Source organism: Petromyzon marinus, chromosome 1, assembly GCF_048934315.1.
Source record: "Petromyzon marinus isolate PM22_M1 ecotype Great Lakes invasive population chromosome 1, UKy_Petmar_22M1.pri1.0, whole genome shotgun sequence".
NCBI classification, from domain to species: Eukaryota; Metazoa; Chordata; class Hyperoartia; order Petromyzontiformes; family Petromyzontidae; genus Petromyzon; species Petromyzon marinus.
In genome coordinates this window covers 30,163,173-30,182,250 of record NC_133667.1, presented here as the reverse complement: position 1 = coordinate 30,182,250, position 19,078 = coordinate 30,163,173, and the positions used below count along the sequence as shown (strand labels likewise).

Genomic DNA, 19,078 nt, shown 5'->3' with positions numbered 1-19,078 from the left:
GGGGGCGGGTGTGTGGCGACGCGGGGGGGGGCACGAGACTCAGGGCGCCGCACAGACGCCGGCCCGTGCTGCGTGAGTAATGATCTGCGCAGCGAGGTCAACCCATTACAACCGGAACCGTTTAATTATTAATTACCATCCCCCCCACCTCCTCCTTCCATCCAACCCCCCCCCTTCCATCTCGTAACCCCCCACCATGCACTGCCCCCCCCCACCCCGCTCTCACCGCATCCCAAGCCAAACCCGACCGTCATCAGACAACGGAGAAACGCCCCGAGTTTTAGTGGGTGACCGGGGCCAGGCCTCACCACTTAGGCCATTAACACTCCGGGAGAGAGGAGTCCGTGGGGAGGCGGGCGCAGGAGAATGGAGGAGGACGAAGACAGCAGAAGGCCGGCAGGGGGGGTGGGGGGGGGGCACCGATCGGGGCAGCAGTGTCACACGCTGGGCGTGAGCGGCGACACGTGCACGCTTGCCCAAAAACCAACGCGAGCACACGCAAAGTGACTTTAGGAGTTGCCGTTTGTTGTTGTCGTTGTTGTTGTGGGCCACTTGGCGTATGCCGGGGCCTTTGGGGCTGCGATATTTTTTTGTGTTCAATTTAAAATGCGCGCGGGGACGATGGGCAGACTCGCGGGGAGCATTGGTGTTATGGAGAGGAGAGGCTGCTGTGGATGAGCCCCATCTGCACCCCCCCCCCCCCCCCCCCCCGCCCAGACTCTTTCCTCCCTCCCCTGGCTGACAAGGAGCCAATGCCTGAAACGTTAACCCACTACAGTGCGCATTTGTTACCGAGCAAGTGCTCATGGCAACAGTGGAGGTGAAGGGGGGGGGGGGAGGTGCCATTGCCGTCGTGGTTAAGCAACAAGTTCATGATCATCAGCAGCAGCCGGACTCAATCCACTGCTGGAGCAGTTGCCATTCTTCACGGCCCTTGCGATGCAACAGCCCATCTTGCTGTCGCCAGACGAGCCTAATTTCTCTCTGGGGCGGACGCCTTCCGCCCTGTCCCCACCCCAGAGCCGTTTCCCTCCTTCGGCTGTACACTCTGCTGTTGGCCTCGACCGCCGGCCGTCGTGCCTTCTGGCGCCGTGTCGTGCCCAGGTCAGTCGATCGATCGGAGTTGCGAGGTAGTCGACGGGTACCGTCGTGCCCCTGGCAGACGACGAGCGGCCCTCAGGTAATGGCGAACGGTGCTGTGGGCCACGTCCGGTTCCACGCCGCTGTCTCGGCAGCGCCGTTGTCCCTGCCCAAGCACCCCGCGCAATTCCACGGGGTCCCGAACTCGCAGTCGTTCTGAGCCCGCGTTTCTCTACGCCGAACTGCCTTCGCCTCGCCACCAGATCCGAATCGGAATATTTATACATGCCAGAGGAACCCGAAGAGCTATGAAGCTCATTTTTCACACATGTCCAGCAGATCGATACAGTGCTCGGAGAAACCCAGTTGGTTGCCGTACTGACCCTGCGCCAGGCGTCACCCCCCCCCCCCCCCCGCACCTCGAGGCGCCGCTTCACCACTGGGCAGACGGGAGGCTCAGAGGCATGGAGACGCATCAAGGCTTCCCATCCCTGGGTGATCCACCCACTCCAGCTCCCAGGCCGAGCCCCGTTCACTTACTTAAGCGCGTTAACGAGCCACGCACGTTTCCCGTCGCTCCATTAAACAGGAAATCGTTATGTGACCGACGCGCGGATTCCCGGGGAATTAGATAAAGGTGGCCTCAATGTTGCTCTTTTTATTTGGCACTTTAATGGCGTAAGCTAAATTATTAACACGTGTCAGGCGTGAGACGCATGGCCAATGAGGCAGGCGGAGCAGAGGGGCTCGCGCTCCTCGATGCTGCAGTATCCACCGGGCGCCCGGGGATAAACAAACATCGTGACTGCCAACGATGAATAAACGCCCCGTCGCAATCCGCCGCCTCTGTGCGATCCACTGCTAGATGAGGGCCTTCCCACGCCGCGTCAGACGTGGGAGCTGCTTGACCAAAAATTAGTTGCGCCGGTCGGGTGCGGGTTCGGGAAAAGTTTTGGGGGGGCGGGGGTCACTAAGGACGGGTTCAGATATGTATCGCTCGATAGGAGATCTTCGCTGTAGGTGAGAGTTAAACTCGGGTCATCAGGTCACCGGGGTTTGTTGTGCAAGTGCGTTAACTGCTGTGCCACCGCTCCCCACTCAAACACACACATACATATTTATAATACGCTCACAGACACACGTGCACATACACACATATACAAACATGGATGCACATACAGTGAGAGAAAAAAGTATTTGATCCCCTGCTGATTTTGTACGTTTGCCCAGCGACAAAGAAATGATCAGTCTCTAATTTTAATGGTAGGTTTATTTGAACAGTGAGAGACAGAATAACAAAAAAAATCCAGAAAAATGCATGTCAAAAATGTTATAAATTGATTTGCATTTTAATGAGGAAATAAGTATTTGACCCCCTCTCAATCAGAAATATTTCTGGCTCCCAGGTGTCTTTTATACAGGTAACGAGCTGAGATTAGGAGCACACTCTTAAAGGGAGTGCTCCTAATCTTAGCTTGTTACCTGTATAAAAGACACCTGTCCACAGAAGCAAGCAATCAATCAATCAGATTCCAAACTATCCACCATGGCCAAGACCAAAGAGCTCTCCAAGGATGTCAGGGACAAGATTGTAGACCTACACAAGGCTGGAATGGGCTACAAGACCATTGCCAAGCAGCTTGGTGAGAAGGTGACAACAGTTGGTGCGATTATTCGCAAATGGAAGAAACACAAAAGAACTGTCAATCTCCCTCGGCCTGGGGCTCCATGCAAGATCTCACCTCGTGGAGTTGCAATGATCATGAGAACGGTGAGGAATCAGCCCAGAACTACACGGGAGGATCTTATCAATCATCTCAAGGCAGCTGGGACCATAGTCACCAAGAAAACAATTGGTAACACACTACGCCGTGAAGGACTGAAATCCTGCAGCGGCCGGAAGGTCCCCCTGCTCAAGAAAGCACATATACTTGCCCGTCTGAAGTTTGCCAATGAACATCTGAATGATTCAGAGAACAACTGGGTGAAAGTGTTGTGGTCAGATGAGACCAAAATGGAGCTCTTTGGCATCAACTCAACTCGCCGTGTTTGGAGGAGGAGGAATGCTGCCTATGACCCCAAGAACACCATCCCCACCGTCAAACATGGAGGTGGAAACATTATGCTTTGGGGGTTTTTTTCTGCTTCTGGGACAGGACAACTTCACCGCATCAAAGGAACGATGGACAGGGCCATGTACCGTCAAATCTTGGGTGAGATCCTCCTTCCCTCAGCCAGGGCATTAAAAATGGGTCGTGAATGGGTATTCCAGCATGACAATGACCCAAAACACACGGCCAAGGCAACAAAGGAGTGGCTCAAGAAGAAGCACATTAAGGTCCTGGAGTGGCCTAGCCAGTCTCCAGACCTTAATCCCATAGAAACTATGTGGATAGAGCTGAAGGATCGAGTTGCCAAACGCCAGCCTTGAAATCTTAATGACTTGGAGAAGATCTGCAAAGAGGAGTGGGACAAAATCCCTCCTTAGATGTGTGCAAACCTGGTGGCCAACTACAAGGAACGTCTGCCCTCTGTGATTGCCAACAAGGGTTTTGCCACCAAGTACTAAGTCATGTTTCGCAGAGGGGTCAAATACTTATTTCCCTCATTAAAATGCAAATCAATTTATCACATTTTTGACATGCGTTTTTCTGGATTTTGTTGTTGTTATTCTGTCTCTCACTGTTCAAATAAACCTACCATTAAAATTATAGACTGATCATTTCTTTGTCAGTGGGCAAACGTACAAAATCAGCAGGGGATCAAATACTTTTTCCCTCACTGTACAAAATCAAACATCCACCGTGCAGCCTACATAGTCGGCCGCGATCACCTAATGAGTCATACGTGCACACACCCTCACATAGACAGGCTCAACAACAACAAGGATCCTCCCCGTGTAACCTTATGGACTTTTTTCGAAAGTGCTGTTACCAAGCGCCTAGAAAGGCCATTAAAGGCAAAGATCCCTCCCGTATAGCCTTAACAGATTGCTGTGGCAAGTGCTGTTAGCGAGTAGCACCTATGAAGGCCCGCACGGCACACGAGGGGGTGGGTGGTCAGCACCACGCCCGGCCGCCTTTGTCTCCCCAGTGGCGATGTTTACACACCGCACAAGGTAATCATTTTAAGGCTAAGTCGACCTACTAGGGGAGGCCCAGAACTGGTACAAATAATCGTCACTGGTGATGGTCATGGGCGGGAATCTAACTCGGGCCGCCGGGTTTGTAGCGCAACGCGCTAACCGCTACCACTACCGCTCCCCAACAAAGGCACTCACACAGGCACTCGCGTACGCACTTGATCTCGGCACGATCCACTCACCCCATCAACGCGAGCGTCGGGACTACGTATAAACCACCACGGTAGCGCTGACAAAAATATAAATAAACCGTCCCTTCCCGATTGTCACTCTCGCCAACACAACGCTAAAAGCCATCGCTGTTTACACGTCCAGGGTGGCAGGCTCCGTATTTCCTCACGCTAGCTTTAATTACGGTGGCTCCCCTGGAAAACGTTGTGGAGGGGAAACTGCTCCCCAGCCGCTCGGCTCCTCTCGCCGATAGCGGTCATTCGTCCCCGCAGCGGTCGATCGCCTCTCTAGCCCCGGGACAGAGAGCGGTCGGACAGCACGGCACGGGAAGGCCCCCCCCCCCGCTCCATAAATAATCAAACAATCTGAGCCTCCGCGGCTCTCGCGGGTGCCATTCTCAGGGCCGCCGTCGCCGCTACCGCCCACTACCGCGGGCGCTCGCGGAAAAAAGTCGCGAGTTGTTGAGAGTTTATCCGCCGTGCAGCACGTGGGCGGTGCGCCAGGACCAAGGAGGAAGGGAGCAGTCATGGATTTTCGTTCTATTAATCTGGTGGGGCGGCGGGGGCAGTGGTTTTATATACCTGTACCGCAGCTACACGTGCGGGGCGAGCGGACGCGTGGATGCTGCCGTGGGGGTAACGGCGAGAACGCTGTAATCCGATGAGTGGAGCGGCCGCCGCCCGGAAAATATTTTAAAATATTCCCAGAGCCGCCACGCCGCGTAAACTATTAAACTAAGACTAAACAATTTTTTTCCTTTACCAAGTAAGGCCCACTGAACTGTATGGTTCTCTTTCAGAAGTGACCTGGCCACAAATGACAGCTCAACGAAGTGCCTTATCATGCGGAAGTTTAGAGCAGCGAAAAATACTCTAAACGCACGTTGATTCTAAACGTGGAGAGAAAAAACCAAAGGACCTTGAGCAAAAATCTACGCGACCACGGGGAGAGACACGCACAATCCCCAGATATACAGGCATTGTCAGGGTCGGGATAGAACCCACGACCTCCTGCATACTAGGCGAGGTCATTAACATCTCGCCACCGTGGGGCCCCTCGCCACCGTGGCACCCCATCCAGCACCACCTCTCTTGGCTGCTGGGGCTGTCGCTATTTACTCCGGTCATCCTCGCAGCGGCTTTTGGCTGGCCCATCGAACAAAGACGGTCACGGCATTACGCACTTTCGGATGCGCTTCTGCGGCCATCTGGAATACTCTTCCTTTCGATATTAGGAAGCCACTGGAGCTATGCACAATCTAGATTGAGAACTAACTGCTTTTTGTGTTTAGTTTGTTGTCCTTCCCCCGCACCTCCGTTTAGCAACGGTTGGCTACGTACGGTGCAAAAGAAGTTCAGCATACATACATTGCTTGTCATTTGCCACCTAACTTTGGTTTCCCTGTGAAATGTAAAATATTCTGATTTAAAGCTTTCGTGACTGCAGTATTATTTTGTTGTTTCCCTTCAACGTGACTTTACCGAAAAAACTAAGTATATGTAAAATATTCGTCGAGAAATTAGGTCCCCCCATCCTTCACATCGAAGCGCACACCTAACAATGTATTGTTCCGCTCACGTCCATTACGCAAAGGTTTTAGGTTGCTGCCTCGACATAGCGGCTCGCGCGCGAGGACTTGCAGATCCCGAAGTTGCCGGTTGCACCCGATCTCCCGGTGAGGTCGTTGAAACAATCAGCAAATTTCTTAAATCTACCACACTCTTCGGCCTGTGTTCCCCCACAGCATTACCAACGGGTACACACCACAGCCAAGGCCATCAGCAAGTCGGTTACAAGCGGTGGGGTAATTTGTGCGTACTCCCGGCTCTTCCAAAACATCTGGCAAGCACGGGAGAGTAGGCCAAAACACCCTCTAGCGGATGCCATTTCCGTCAACGATGGTACGAGCAAGCAAGTGCAGGGCTGCACCTTTGCCTTCAACGCACGCAGCGCGCACGCGCTCCTCCTGTCCTCCTCCTCGTTTTTATACGACGCCAGACCAGACGCCGAGACGCAGGCCGTGGTGCCGTCGATGCAGGGTTATGCCCGGCTTCAACGGCGGGCCCGGCGGAGAGAGGCATTTAAGTCGTGTCAATTCCCAGGAATGGCCAAAAGCATAAGATCCCCACTGTATGACGTCGCGCGCTCGACACCGCGCGCCGTTCAGAAAACGCTCGATCGAGCAAGCGGCGGCGGCTCTTGCCCCACGGCCACTTTCGTCGGAGCGACGGAACCCGGAGCCTTCTGCAGCAGAGATGCACAAGAGAGACAAAGGTGCCCCCAGTTACCCCTTTTAGGCTATGGCAGCGAGCGTCCATTCAGGCCGGAGCAACGCGCAAGTGGGGGCGGTGGATCCAGCAGCACGATGCACGCCTGATCGCCTTTGTCTCTCCACGGTTTATTGTTGGCGCATTGCACAATGTAACCGCGTCCGGGCGGAGCTGACCTAAGGAAGGCTCGGTGGAAGTTCGGAGACCAGTTTCCACCGAGGACAGCAGCTGAACCCAGGTCACCGGGATTGGAGTGCAGTGCACAAACTACTAGAGCTGTCGCGGAGCTCACGGGACACCTGATCCGTGTATGTACGCACGTACGTTGAACTTCTTTCGCACCATACGTAAGCCGACCACGCTAATCGCAAGTGCGGGGGAAGGACAAAAAAATGAACACAAAGAGCAGTTCTAAAAGAAATGAGTTTTCAAACCGGGCTGTGGCAAACAAACCATCGCATCGTTTGTGCTTACACTGAATTAACCGACGGCCCCTTCGTCAATCCACTGCTGGATGAAGGCCTCCCCGCACGGTGTCGCCACGGGGGTTGTGTGACCACACTTCATCACATTGGTCAGCGAGGGTTGGTGAAGAGAGGGGTGGCAGAAACACCACTGCAGAAAATACCTGCTGTTGACGTTGGTCTTAACCGGCAATCAAACTCAGGTTGTCAGGCTCATAGCGCAGTGTGCTCACCACCGCTACTCCCTATCTGTGTTTCATCATCATAATCATCATCACCAGTTATGATCTATCGACTGCTGTGTTTGTTGAACAAATTGTATGTTGTTAAAAATCTGCCAGTGAGTGCAAAATGAAATATTAATTATGAGACACGATGTATGTTTGGATCAGCATTAATCTTAAAGATGTTTAGTTCAGATCGATTGGATTACATCCTGAACAAACGATTGGACCATCTTTGAAAGTGTTTTGATAAATTTTCCTCTTCGGGTGTTGTTAGTTAACAGGGTTTGACAGTGAGCACGATCTGCCAATCGCAATGTATTAATGCCAACATCAAATCACATTTACAAAATAATAAAAACTGACCAGATCAGTGTGGCGTCGAACTCGGCTCAGATCTCCTCTGACCGCGTGTGATGGGACGCATTCTGACCTCGGCCGTGTAACACTCCTTATTACGTCGCCACGAAGCCAGAAGCCTCAGTTTGATTCCTGGTCACTGACAACATCAGTGGCGATTTACATCGCAATCGCACGGGGGCCCTCCTCTTCGCCAATTCACGCCCGAGAAGCGTGGTGAAGTATGGTCCAGCAACTCCTACGACCCACTCGGCGTGCGGGAAGGCCTTCATCCAGCAGTGGCTTGACATGTGGCTGTACGTTGTTTATGACTGCTGCTGGTGCACGTGAGCATGCGTACAAGCGTGCGCACGAAGTACAAGAGCGATGATTTATATGAACCCCCCCCCCCCCCCCCCCGCATTTGTCCTGTACGAGGGGCGCCAACGTTGCTGGGCTGGCGCGCGATCGCGCACCCCCGCATTTCAGACACAAAACTCCGCCAAAGAGCGATGTTGCGGCAAAAACACGTGGCCATCCATCACGTTCTCCCAGCGTCATTAAGCAGGGGCCGGGGTGAAAGGAAACGTATTTCTTTTCTCGCTCATTCGCTCCCCCCACCCCACCCCTCAGCCCCCACCCATCCGCCCCCCCCCCACCCCATCTCTCTCTCTCTCTCTCCCTTCTCCCGCCCGAGCCTTCCCGTGCTCTCTTCATTAACTGTTTCTTAATGGACTGTCTGACCTCAAAATACTGCTTGTCAACTCGAAAATGGCCCGCAGCCACGGGGGCGAGCGGGCACCGCCCGGCCGTTAGCGACGGATGCCGAGCCCCCGATCGGCCGCGTGCCGGGGCGCTTCCGCGCAAACACGCGGCGCGGCGCATCTTCTTTACAGCTCGGCGAGCGGCCGTTAAAGCCCTCGCCGGCCGCCCGCCCGCCCGCCCGCCGGCCGGCTTAATTTCAAGCCCGCCGCTGGGGCAGCCAACGACCGTCCGCCCGTCCGCCCGTCCGTCCGTCCGTCCGTCGGTTTCCCCGCGATCGCGACCCGGCGCTTCGCCGCGTCGCGCGCGGGCGTTTGCTACGAGCGCGATATTTGACTTTAATGGGGAGCGCGCGTGACCCCACGGCGGCGAGTTAGTTTATTTTCGCCCGGACGCGGCAACGGGGGGGCTTGCGCAGAAAGGTCGCGGTTTTCACGACGGCGTCGAATTTCTTTGGGGTAACAAAAAAAAAATGCAGCGTTTTGATCGTGCCCAGACTTTTGTGTAACGCTCCACGCGGAGATGAGGCAACCGCCCGGGCGGTGTTTGCGCGGCGTCGGTAAACACCGGCGGGTTACCGGTGGTAAACACCGGCGGGTTACCGGTGGTAAACACCGGCGGGTTACCGGCACGCGGACTCACCTCAACCACGATGCATTGCAGCAGCTGCAATGGCTGCGGAATAGAGGCATAAAAATAAAACATCAGGGCGGACGACGGGAGAGAGGGCCAGGTTACAAAAACAGAATATAAAACGATCAATGAACAGGATTTAGTGGCTGCGTGGTGACATCATTAAAGATTACAGAGCTGGGATAGTGTAAAATCCAATCAGCAGAATTAATCAAAATTTCATCCCCGCACATTTTTTACCCCGGAGTATGAAACCCGCGCCCCATTTAGCAGAGACGTAATGATCACTTCTGGGCGTAACACCCCGTTGTTCAATAAAACTGTAACCGCCATGCAATTCCTCCCAGAAACGCTCGCCCGTTTAAGGCTGGGCATTCAGGCATGCTAACGAATCGCCAACGGGTGTGGGAAATTGAGATTTTTAAATTTCATTATTTATTTCCCTTTTTTTATATATATAAAGCAACACACACAAGGAATTTACAACATGACATCGAGATCCTTACCATTAGTGAACCCTGATTCTTCTGGATCTGGAAATAACCGTGTGGAACGGGAACAAAGTGTGAAAGAGAAGAGACGATTAGCGATTGAACAGAGCGGCGCAAGCAAACAACAACAACCGCGGCCAGCTCTCGTTTATTCGCTGGTGCGGGTCATACACCTGTGCAGCGGGGCAAAACACTGGCTTTGTACCAACAACAATAACAACAACAGCAACATGAAAAATGCCGCTGAAGGAGGATTTACAATTTCGGCTTAATCAGAATCGTTATTCATCCTGGAGAAATCCGATGACCCACGAAGCTCTTCTTCACGGTACGTCCGCTCGGGGCGGGGCCATCAAAGTCTGGCAGCGGGAGGAGTTCGGGGGGAGGAGGAACGCGGGGAGCGGCGAGCGTTGGGGCAGGGACAGGAGCGAGGCTGCTGCTGCTGCTGCTGCGGTGTGCGCGCGAGGGTGACAGGTGTGAGGAAGAGGTGGCACAACAAAGCACCGGGACGAGACAGATGGGACGGGGGGGGGGGGTGGAAGGGGACGCGCAAACAAGCAACAGCCGAGAGGCTTGGGAGCCAGAGAGCGCGGGCGGCTGAGAGCGAGCGAGCGAGCGAGGGAGATGGGAGAGAGTGAGAGAGAGAGAGAAAGCGGCAGGAGGGGGAGGAGGGTGAAGAAGAGGCAAAGCTCACCCATTACCCGGCCGCTCCAGGCCACACACAGGCATATGTTAAGCCCATTTACATAATGAAAACACACAAATGTTTATCGCTCTTTACCCGCCAAGCAGTGAGGGGCGGGGAAGGGGGGGGGGGGGGGTCGGGCAGGACGAATCCGCGAGAAATACGACGTGCGGGATAATCAGATGCATCACGGAACACGGCACGAGCGGCAGGAAGCTTGAGATGGGGCTGGCAGTGGGGGGGGGGGGCGGCTAAGAGTGGTGGGGGGGCGAGGGGGGCGGAGGGGGATTGATGGGGGAGCACGTCCGCGCCCCCACGGCAAATTGAACCGTAACGAGCGCCGCTCTGGCGTTTGCAACGTGAGAAGATGTGCGACAGTGGAGAGCGAGCGAGGGATTAACACGCGGCGGAGAAAAACTTCCCGTGGCGTCGTCGAGAGGGGGGGGGGGAGGGAGGGCTTGAGAGGGGACCAATAAAGGGACGAGGATAAAAACAAATGTGCAAACAAAAACTAAGTAAAATGCCGTGGCCATCTGCCACGTACCGCTCTTTAGGAGCGGCATTAGGGGCTGCGCGGTGTAGAGGTGGGCGCGGGCAGAGGTGGGCGTGTGTCTCGCCTGAGCTGTGCCAGGGAACACGGCCGGGGGAGAGCCTTCAGCCAGCACTGGATAGATGGTGGCTGACGATGCCGGTGCCAGGAGAAACGCTGCGCAGGACGCCGATGAACCTCCAATGGAACTGGTAGCCGGTCGCTGTAGTTACCGGTCGCTGTAGTTACCGGCAATCAGCTTGCGACGCCAACGTCACCAATTGCCGTGTGAGCGTCGCGCGACACAGACATGAAATCCCGCATTTGGGCTGCAGGTGAGCTGAACAAATTCCAACTGCTAAGGTGCGCGTTTTCTACATTGGAATTACGAGGTGAAATGTTGCATAGCCTCTTCTGCATTTTTATGCTATCAATCGTAACACTTAATAATAGCCATTACTTAGCTATCGATTAGCCTCGCAAAGTACCAAGGCGTTTTTTTCAGGAGGGTCCTGCCTGGGATGCATGATTTTTGTTCAGTATTTCTGAATTAAATTAACTATTTTTTATTAGGCACACTCTGCACTTGTATCACATTTTTCTTTAAGAATAACAAAACAGGTCTGATGACATTTGCCCACACAGTAGTTACCATGCTTATCTACCCTAGAAAGATGATGGGCCGAGTCAACCCCCCCCCCGCAAACCAGGGTTTGAACTCGCAACCTTCCGGACTGCGAGCCCGCTCGCTCTAGCGCTGAGCCACCAGGCCGGTGAATTTATAGCGCTTTGTCTTTTCTCCTTTGAATGGGGGTCACACAGAAAAACGTGAAACTAGGCCAAGAGAGGGAAATGTAATGCAGGCCAAGCACGGAATCCTGCATACATGCACCTTTCGCAAATCATGCATGGCGGTGACATTTTTTTGCCTCTTACTATGGTTCAGTCAGTTTAATAAACGCTTTGCTTTTTTTCGGCTTGACTTAAACTTAAAGAGTTTCCACAGCATTCGAACAAAGAAAAAAAAAAACACAAATACCAGGCGAGAATAAACAAACACGCTGAGGTAAAGGGCACGATCGCACGGGCGCAGGAATTTTACCTACATACGAATATATAAAGACAAATATTCCCCATATAGCCTCAACATACTTTTGGGGCAAGTGCCGACAGCGAGCACCTATGAAGGCCGGCACTGTGGCACACGAGGGGGTGGGTGGCCAGCACCAAACCCGGCCGCATTTGTCTCCCCCAGTGGCGATGTTTGCACACCACACCAGGTACTAATTTGAAGCTGATTCGATCTAGGGGAGGTCCAGGACCGGTTCTGATAATCATCACCGGTGTTGGGTGTGAGTGGGAACCGAACCCGGGTCGCCGGGTTCGAAGCGCAGCGGCGTTAACCGCTGCACTACCGCTCCCCACAAACACGCGTGCACATACGTACACGCACACACGTACACGCACACACGTACACGCACACACGTACACGCACACACGCACAACGCCCAACACCAGCGGAAGAGCCGGCAGTTTCCCCATGGTAGCAGCAGCAGTAGCACCGGCAGCACCAGTGGCAAACAAGGACAGGGCCAAGGTGGTCGCCACGATTCCTAGAGGTGGCTTCTCCATTGGAAATCAGTGTGACGACTGTAGCACCAACCCCGTGCCGTTTCCCTTGATAAGATAATGAGAATGTACGAACCTTTGTCGATCCACTGCTGGATGAAGGCCTCACACCATGCCCTGGTTGGTCGCGATGGCTGTCTGGCCGTGCTTTAGCAGGATGGTCAGCGATTGTCGGTGAAGGGCGTGAGGGGGCGTGCCCAGGACCAGTTAAGGTTTCCCTTGCCACTGGACCGTTAGCCGTTGGCTGGGAAGGTCGCAAATTTCGCAGCAAGGTGAACGAGCCGCTTGCGCCACCGCCGGACAGAACCAATTCGTCGAGCAACGCACGTTGCGTTTTTTTTCCGTCTCTCAACAGCAACTGCACCTCGGTTGCGACTGTTGGCGTGATGTCGTCGGCACACAAAACTGCGACCTTGAACCCGACCGACGTTTTGGGGAACGGTTCGGAAAGACGGCACCACGGAACTACTGCACGGCTCGCTTGAATCAGGGCCCTCTCACCCAACACTGGGCGGCGCTCAGTGTCCGGCTCGTGGCCAATCATCCAGGTTCAACGTTATTCCGCACGCGACACTAAGTGAAAACCCAGTTCAATGTGTGCAGTTATTGGAGCCCTTCTGGGACCACTGACCAGCAGGCCACGGGAACCTTGTTTACTCTCTGCTGGCCACAGCTCGGAGTGGATGCCAGGAACTCAGCGGTGTGCAATTGTCATCCTGCCGTCAGTTAAATGCTTCAGCGTTGGGGAACCGCTCCGGAAGATGAGGTCTCAGATCTACTTCGGAGGCCACTTCAAAGTGGCCCCTTTAAACCGCACCAGCGCAGCGCTGGCGACCGCTGAGCCAGCCGGTCACCTCCGCTGGCTCGTCACTGCTAAAGTCAAAGGTTAAAATGTGCCTCCCTGCCGACAACCACTAACGCGATCGCACGTGGGGTTTTTATTTCCTCCACGTCCAAACCCCCCCGTGTTTTTTTTGCGGAGCGAGCGATCTCCCCCATCCCCGCCACGCCTCCCCCCCCCCCACCCCCCCCCCCCCCCCACTCGGGCCTCTCCTCCTTTCCGCTAACGAGGTTAATTACTACGGCGGCCGAGAGAGCGGGGCTGCTCAGGTGGGTTTGGGCTTCGGCACAGCCGGAAAAAAAAAGAAAAAAAGATCGTCCCTTTTATGTCCATATTGTAACGGAGACGGTTATTAACGGCCGGCGCGGCTTATTGCGGTTGCAATTTTCTCGGTAAGCCATCTCTTCCCCCCCCCCCCCCCCCCTTTGGAATCATAATTATTGGGAAGTATTTAAAGCGAGGGGTGGGCTGGTGCACAGCATCTAATGAGGTTATTAAATATAGACTAATATGCATCATGCTGTTCCTGGCCTGAGCAGTGAGAACTTTTCATTTTGGCTGGCAGTTAACGCTACGAAACTTTAATTATAATTTAGACTTAATTTAAGAGCCGTGTTAAAGGCGGGGTTGGTTGGTGGGGGCAGTGAGGAGGAGGGGTGATGGGGAGGTTGCCCGCCGGGGGGGGGGGGGCATGGGATCGGAGGAGAATGAAAACTCTAAGAAAAGCAAATCATTACCATATTTGCTCCGCGCGTCATTTTCACATCTCGATGCTTAAGACTGAAGTTTGGAGTTTTAGTTGCGATTCGCGCCTGGACACCGTCGCTTCACGTTTGTCGACGCAGGACGGAGGGGAGGAAATGAGATGCGGCGGAGGAATGGAGCGAGAGCGACAGGGGGCGGGGGGGGGGAGATCGACAGAGAGATGGCGACGGGGGAGACAAGAAGGGTGGGAGTATAAGGGGGTGGGGGGGGGGGGGGCACGGTACGGTGTGTTAAAGCGGTGACGGTGGTATTTGGCGTAGCGGTGGGGGGCACACGGAGGGAGAGAGGGGGTTGTGTAGCGGCGTAGTGGGTGGCGGTAGCCTCCGCTGCTCGGAAATCCCAGCATGCATCTGCAGTTCAGGCATAATCAGTGATGTCACACAGCTAAAGGTCAATCGAATCGCTAAGTAAAAAGGCCGACGACAGGTGGCCACTCACAGAACAGCGGGAGGATGGGATAAAAATGAGCATCGCCCCGTGTGAGCGAGAGGGAAGAGGCGCGCGGAGCGGGCGAGCGAACGGGCGCGTGAACGCGCAAGCACACGGCCGTGGCGCTTCACCAATCGGAGCGAGACCGGGCGAGAGATTGCGGTGGTGGGGGGGGCGGGGGGGGGGGCACGGTGCCGAGGGGAGGGGGGAGGTTGCGGGAGGAAAGAAAGAAATAGGGGGCGAGATGGGGCGATCGTGAGGGGGGGAGAGAAGGGGATGTGAAAATGGTTGGGAGTTTGGGGGGGGGGGGGGGCAGCTGGGCCACAGAGAGAGAGAGAACACGGAGCCTGGGGTCTCTCGGAGCCCTTGCACCGGTATGCGCGAGCGGTGGCAGATGTGCCTGCTAAATTGTTTTTTTTTTTACACTTGTTTGGGTTCCCAACGTGACCCATTTGTTACCGTCCCCCCCAGGTAAAGGCACCCCCCCCCCAGACATATCATCTGGAGCGGCGTTACGTTACAGAGAGCAGGGGAAGAGACACCGCACGCGCGTCTCAATAGTGGCGCGCGCTCTACGGGCAAAAGACGGCGTGCAGGCGAGCGTGACGCCCCCCCCCCTCCCCCACCACCACCACAATAAAATAAATAAAGACTTGCATAGCCGTGCGAAGCCAAAGCGTGTGCCGTGCAATTTAATTAAACTACAATTCGCAAACTGATCTTTGGTTGAAGTTCTCAAATGAGTGACCTTTATTTTTTTAGACATGGGTCGAAATAACAGCATTATGCACCTTGTGTTTGTACTGCATATATATGTACGACTATCTCTTACGGTGACCTGAATGTCATGGGAAGCAATAATGGAGGTACAACAAGCCAGTGGCTCCCTCGAAGAGCGCTCAACGTAAGGACAAAAGTCGGAAATCGATTTGACATCCCTGCGTGTGTGTGTGTGTACGTAGCATTGGCAACTCCCCCCCGCTCCCAATTTAGCTGGAGACCGATGCGCTAAGTGCTGTTCGTGAACACCTATCAACTCAAACACAGCACAAAATAAGAGTGATGTGGTCAGCACCATACCCGGCTTGCCTTTGACTCCGCATTGATAATGTTTTACGCACTACACCAGCTATTCACTTTCGGGTGGGGAGAGTCGGAACAGGTTTGAGTATTAAATTCCAGCGTGGTGCTGGTGTTGTACATCATGGGTATGAATTGAATCCACTGGGACTATAGTACTACGCATTAACTGCAACACATGAAGATGAATAAAGATTCTGATTCAAACCCAGCTGAGTTGGTCTCCCAATTGCTCCTGTACATACATGACAATGGTGACGCATTAAGGGCCGAGTTGACCGAGGGGAGGCCCCGGACAGAGTCCGATACAGCCCATCACCGATGTTGGCCACTGCGGTGAATCAAACACAGGTCGCCGGGGTCACAGCTAACCACCACACCACCGACGGCAGCGATCCCCAGGCAGCGTGCGATTGCACGCTCGCTACGATACCCTGTTTGGCAATTGTATTTAAAAGCAGCAAAAGGTCACTAATAAACAAAAGGCTAATTTTTTACATGGAGCAGAATATTAAACGTGCCAGATGTGAAATCGCAGGGAATGTTTTTTCCTATTCCCTTTTTTTTGGGGGGGGGGTGGTGGGGGGGGGCAGCAGAGGGAAAGAGAGAGGGGCGGTCTGTGCTGCAGCAGCTAATTTTCAAACATAATGAACAATCTTACCTGCGGGTACGGGAATCTCCCAAGAGCCAGCTAGAGAATGGATGAGAGGGAGGAGAGGGGTAACGGGGGAGGGAGAGAGAGAGAGAGAGACAGACAGAGAGCGAGAGCAGAGAACGAACAAAAAAACGAATTAACTTTTACATCTAATTACTACCGACAACGATTCTCCTTAAAACATTTAGGCCGGCGCGTAATTCAGTATCAAGCTTCAACGCAAGAAAAAAATCAGCCTCACTCAAAAGTCACGTCACGGGGCTTGTGAACGGGTAACCGTGGGGGGCGTAAATGCAAACAAATAGATAAATTCACAACGCGATGCAATGAATCCTAACGAGCTGCAAGGTGAACGGAAAGAAAATGAGCGCGGTCTGGTGAGCCACCCACACCCCGCGCGCGTTGACCAATGACGAATGCAAGGCAGTCGCAGCAAGGCGTTTAAAAGCCCAGAAAGCTGATGAGTGTTTTGCCCGTGATTAATTTTTTGCATGGTAAGATGGATTAAATACTACTCGGCTCGTAATCTGCTTATAGCTCTTTTGCCACATAGTTTGCCGTTTTCTGGCAATGATTACACGTGAAAATAATAATAATCATCGTCATCGTCTTCTTTGTTGAGTGCAAACGTCGCACCCACGCTGCGAATTAAAACCTGTGCCGTTTGCTTAAAAATGTTCCGTTTTGTGGTGAGGATTGTGATTAGACTGCATGGTAACAAGGACAGCAGCGTTTTATCAAGGGGAACATGGTGATGCGAGTTGTAGGGTGTTCAATGGGGGGCGGGGGGTGCAATGATCCGGTTGAATCTTGCAAGCTAAGGCAATGTTGAGCCCGGACAGGTTCCTTGAAGAGCGACCACCATGCATGAAACGGTTTTAAGGGGCTGCTGCGGCCACTACCTGGCAAGGCAGTGCATCCAAACCCACGGTTGTACTGTACTATACTCCCACATTCATACTCCCTGCGTTCACAAAACTGGCACTGACTATGATCGAACGATCGCTAAGACCGACATAGCGTGGGAAGTGTTTAACCTAAACTGGCTATTGACATCATGCCAAAGATATCCCCGTATAGTCGTTACAGAATTTTGGGGCATGTGCTATTAGCGGGCACCTTTGAAAGTCAGCACGCCACGCAAGAGGGCAGGTGGCCAGCACCGCGCTCGACCACCTCTGTCTCCCCAGTGACAAAGGCAAGCTGGGGAATAGTCAAAGGTGTTGGACATCAGCGGGAATCGAACTAAGTTGGGCGGGTTCGTAGCGCAGCGCAACTAACCCACTCCTCCACAGACATCGTACCACCACCGCATCCTAAAACTCGCCACAAATACCCGCAACAATTTTGCGGAGCAAAAAATACTAAATACGGATGGATGAAAAAAACAGTCTTCCATTTTTACTTCATTTTGTAAAAGGAGAAAAAGATTTACACCGCGGGTTTTGTTTTGTAGGGGGGGGCAAGGTGGAAACGTTTTGACAATTCAATCACGTGTGGCAATGGCTGCCCCCGACCAATCCAAGCTGCAACTTCAAATTCTTCAAATTCGTGTCACTGCATTAAATCTCGCATTATATATATAAAAAAAACAATTTAATTAATCAAACATCTGTGAGTTTTAATAACGCATTTCGGCTCAATACATATTCATCAGACTGCCGCGGAACTTTCTCTAGTTGTAAGCTCGCTGGGTGCCATATGGCTTTACGGAGGAAAAACAACAGTCAAGACTGCAATTAAATAGGCCGGGGATTACGGGGTTTCTTTTTTCCTCCCTTCTACTTTCAACACAGTTGGGGCAAACAATCTGCTGAAAAGAAATTAACGGTAAAGTATGAAGACATATGTATGGGCAGCCTGCTTGCCGATACACTGCTGAACGATGGCCTTTCCCCTCCCCCGTGTGCTCCTGCAGATATGTCAAGCAGGGGTCATTTGGCCATGCTTTGACCACCAGGCTGGTCAGTGCGGACTGGTGAAGGTGGGTGCGTGAGGATGCATATATGGTATGTTGCAAACCGTGCTCATCGGAGGTGTGGGTCGATGAACAAACTAAACACAAAAATCAGTTCTAAAGAAATGCGTTCTCAATGTAGCATAGTGGGTGGTGTAGTATCTAGTATAGTGTATTGTAGTGGAGTATATAGTGGTGTCATGTAGCGGCTAGCACGCTGCGCTACGAACCCAGTGGCTTGAGTTCGATTTCAGCTCACGGGCCAACACAGCTGACGATTATCTGAACTGGTCCTGGGCCTCCCCTAGGTCAAATAAGTACCGGGTGCAGTGTGTAAACATCGCCACTTAGGGAGACATAGGCGGCCAGGCGTGGTGCTCGTCACCCACCCCCTCGTTGGCTGTGCCGGCCTTCATAGGTGCTCGCGAATAGCACTTGCCCAAACAGTCTGTTCAGGCTATACGGAGGATCTTTGTCTTGGTCTGCAGCACTGCCCCTCTGCTGCCAACAACGCCTACTACATCTGATTTTGTGCATGGCGATGACCATTCCAAGCACTATCCAGGTTCAACCATGCTTAGCTTCTGATGGAATCGAACGTGCTGAACAAGAAATATGCCATGGTGTTTGATTAGGCATCATCCAGTGCACGAAGAAGACCACTGCGCAATTTTCTGCAAACAAACCTATGATTATATCAATCATGAAGTTGTGCAGAAAGCTTCACCAATTCTCGTGATGGGTTTTTTTTTTGGTACGGGATGAACAAGCATAAGAAGTTGGATACATTTAAATGTTTTCTACAATGCCATTCCAATTGTACCACCGCCATTTGTCATGAGATGAAGCAATGTCCATTCAGCAGTGCATCACCCAACGTTAGACAACGGTCTGCGGAAGCAGATTTCACAGAACTACATGCGAGATCCCTT

General features: G+C 53.2%; 1 protein-coding gene across 5 annotated transcripts in view; it reads right to left on the bottom strand.

Moving 5' to 3' along the window:
• MAP2K5 (mitogen-activated protein kinase kinase 5) overlaps positions 1–19,078 on the bottom strand; it is a 125,338-nt gene that overhangs the window by 25,096 nt on the left and 81,164 nt on the right. For 3 of the 5 annotated variants that reach the window (XM_032948491.2, XM_032948498.2, XM_032948523.2), the window contains 4 exons: positions 16,196–16,225; positions 12,496–12,663; positions 9,592–9,618; positions 9,095–9,127 (listed from right to left, as the gene is read on the bottom strand). In XM_032948491.2, the coding sequence (XP_032804382.2) occupies positions 9,095–9,127; positions 9,592–9,618; positions 12,496–12,663; positions 16,196–16,225 (258 nt within the window). The remainder of the gene's footprint in view (positions 1–9,094; positions 9,128–9,591; positions 9,619–12,495; positions 12,664–16,195; positions 16,226–19,078) is intronic. The other 2 variants (XM_032948506.2, XM_032948514.2) reach the window with 1 other exon arrangement.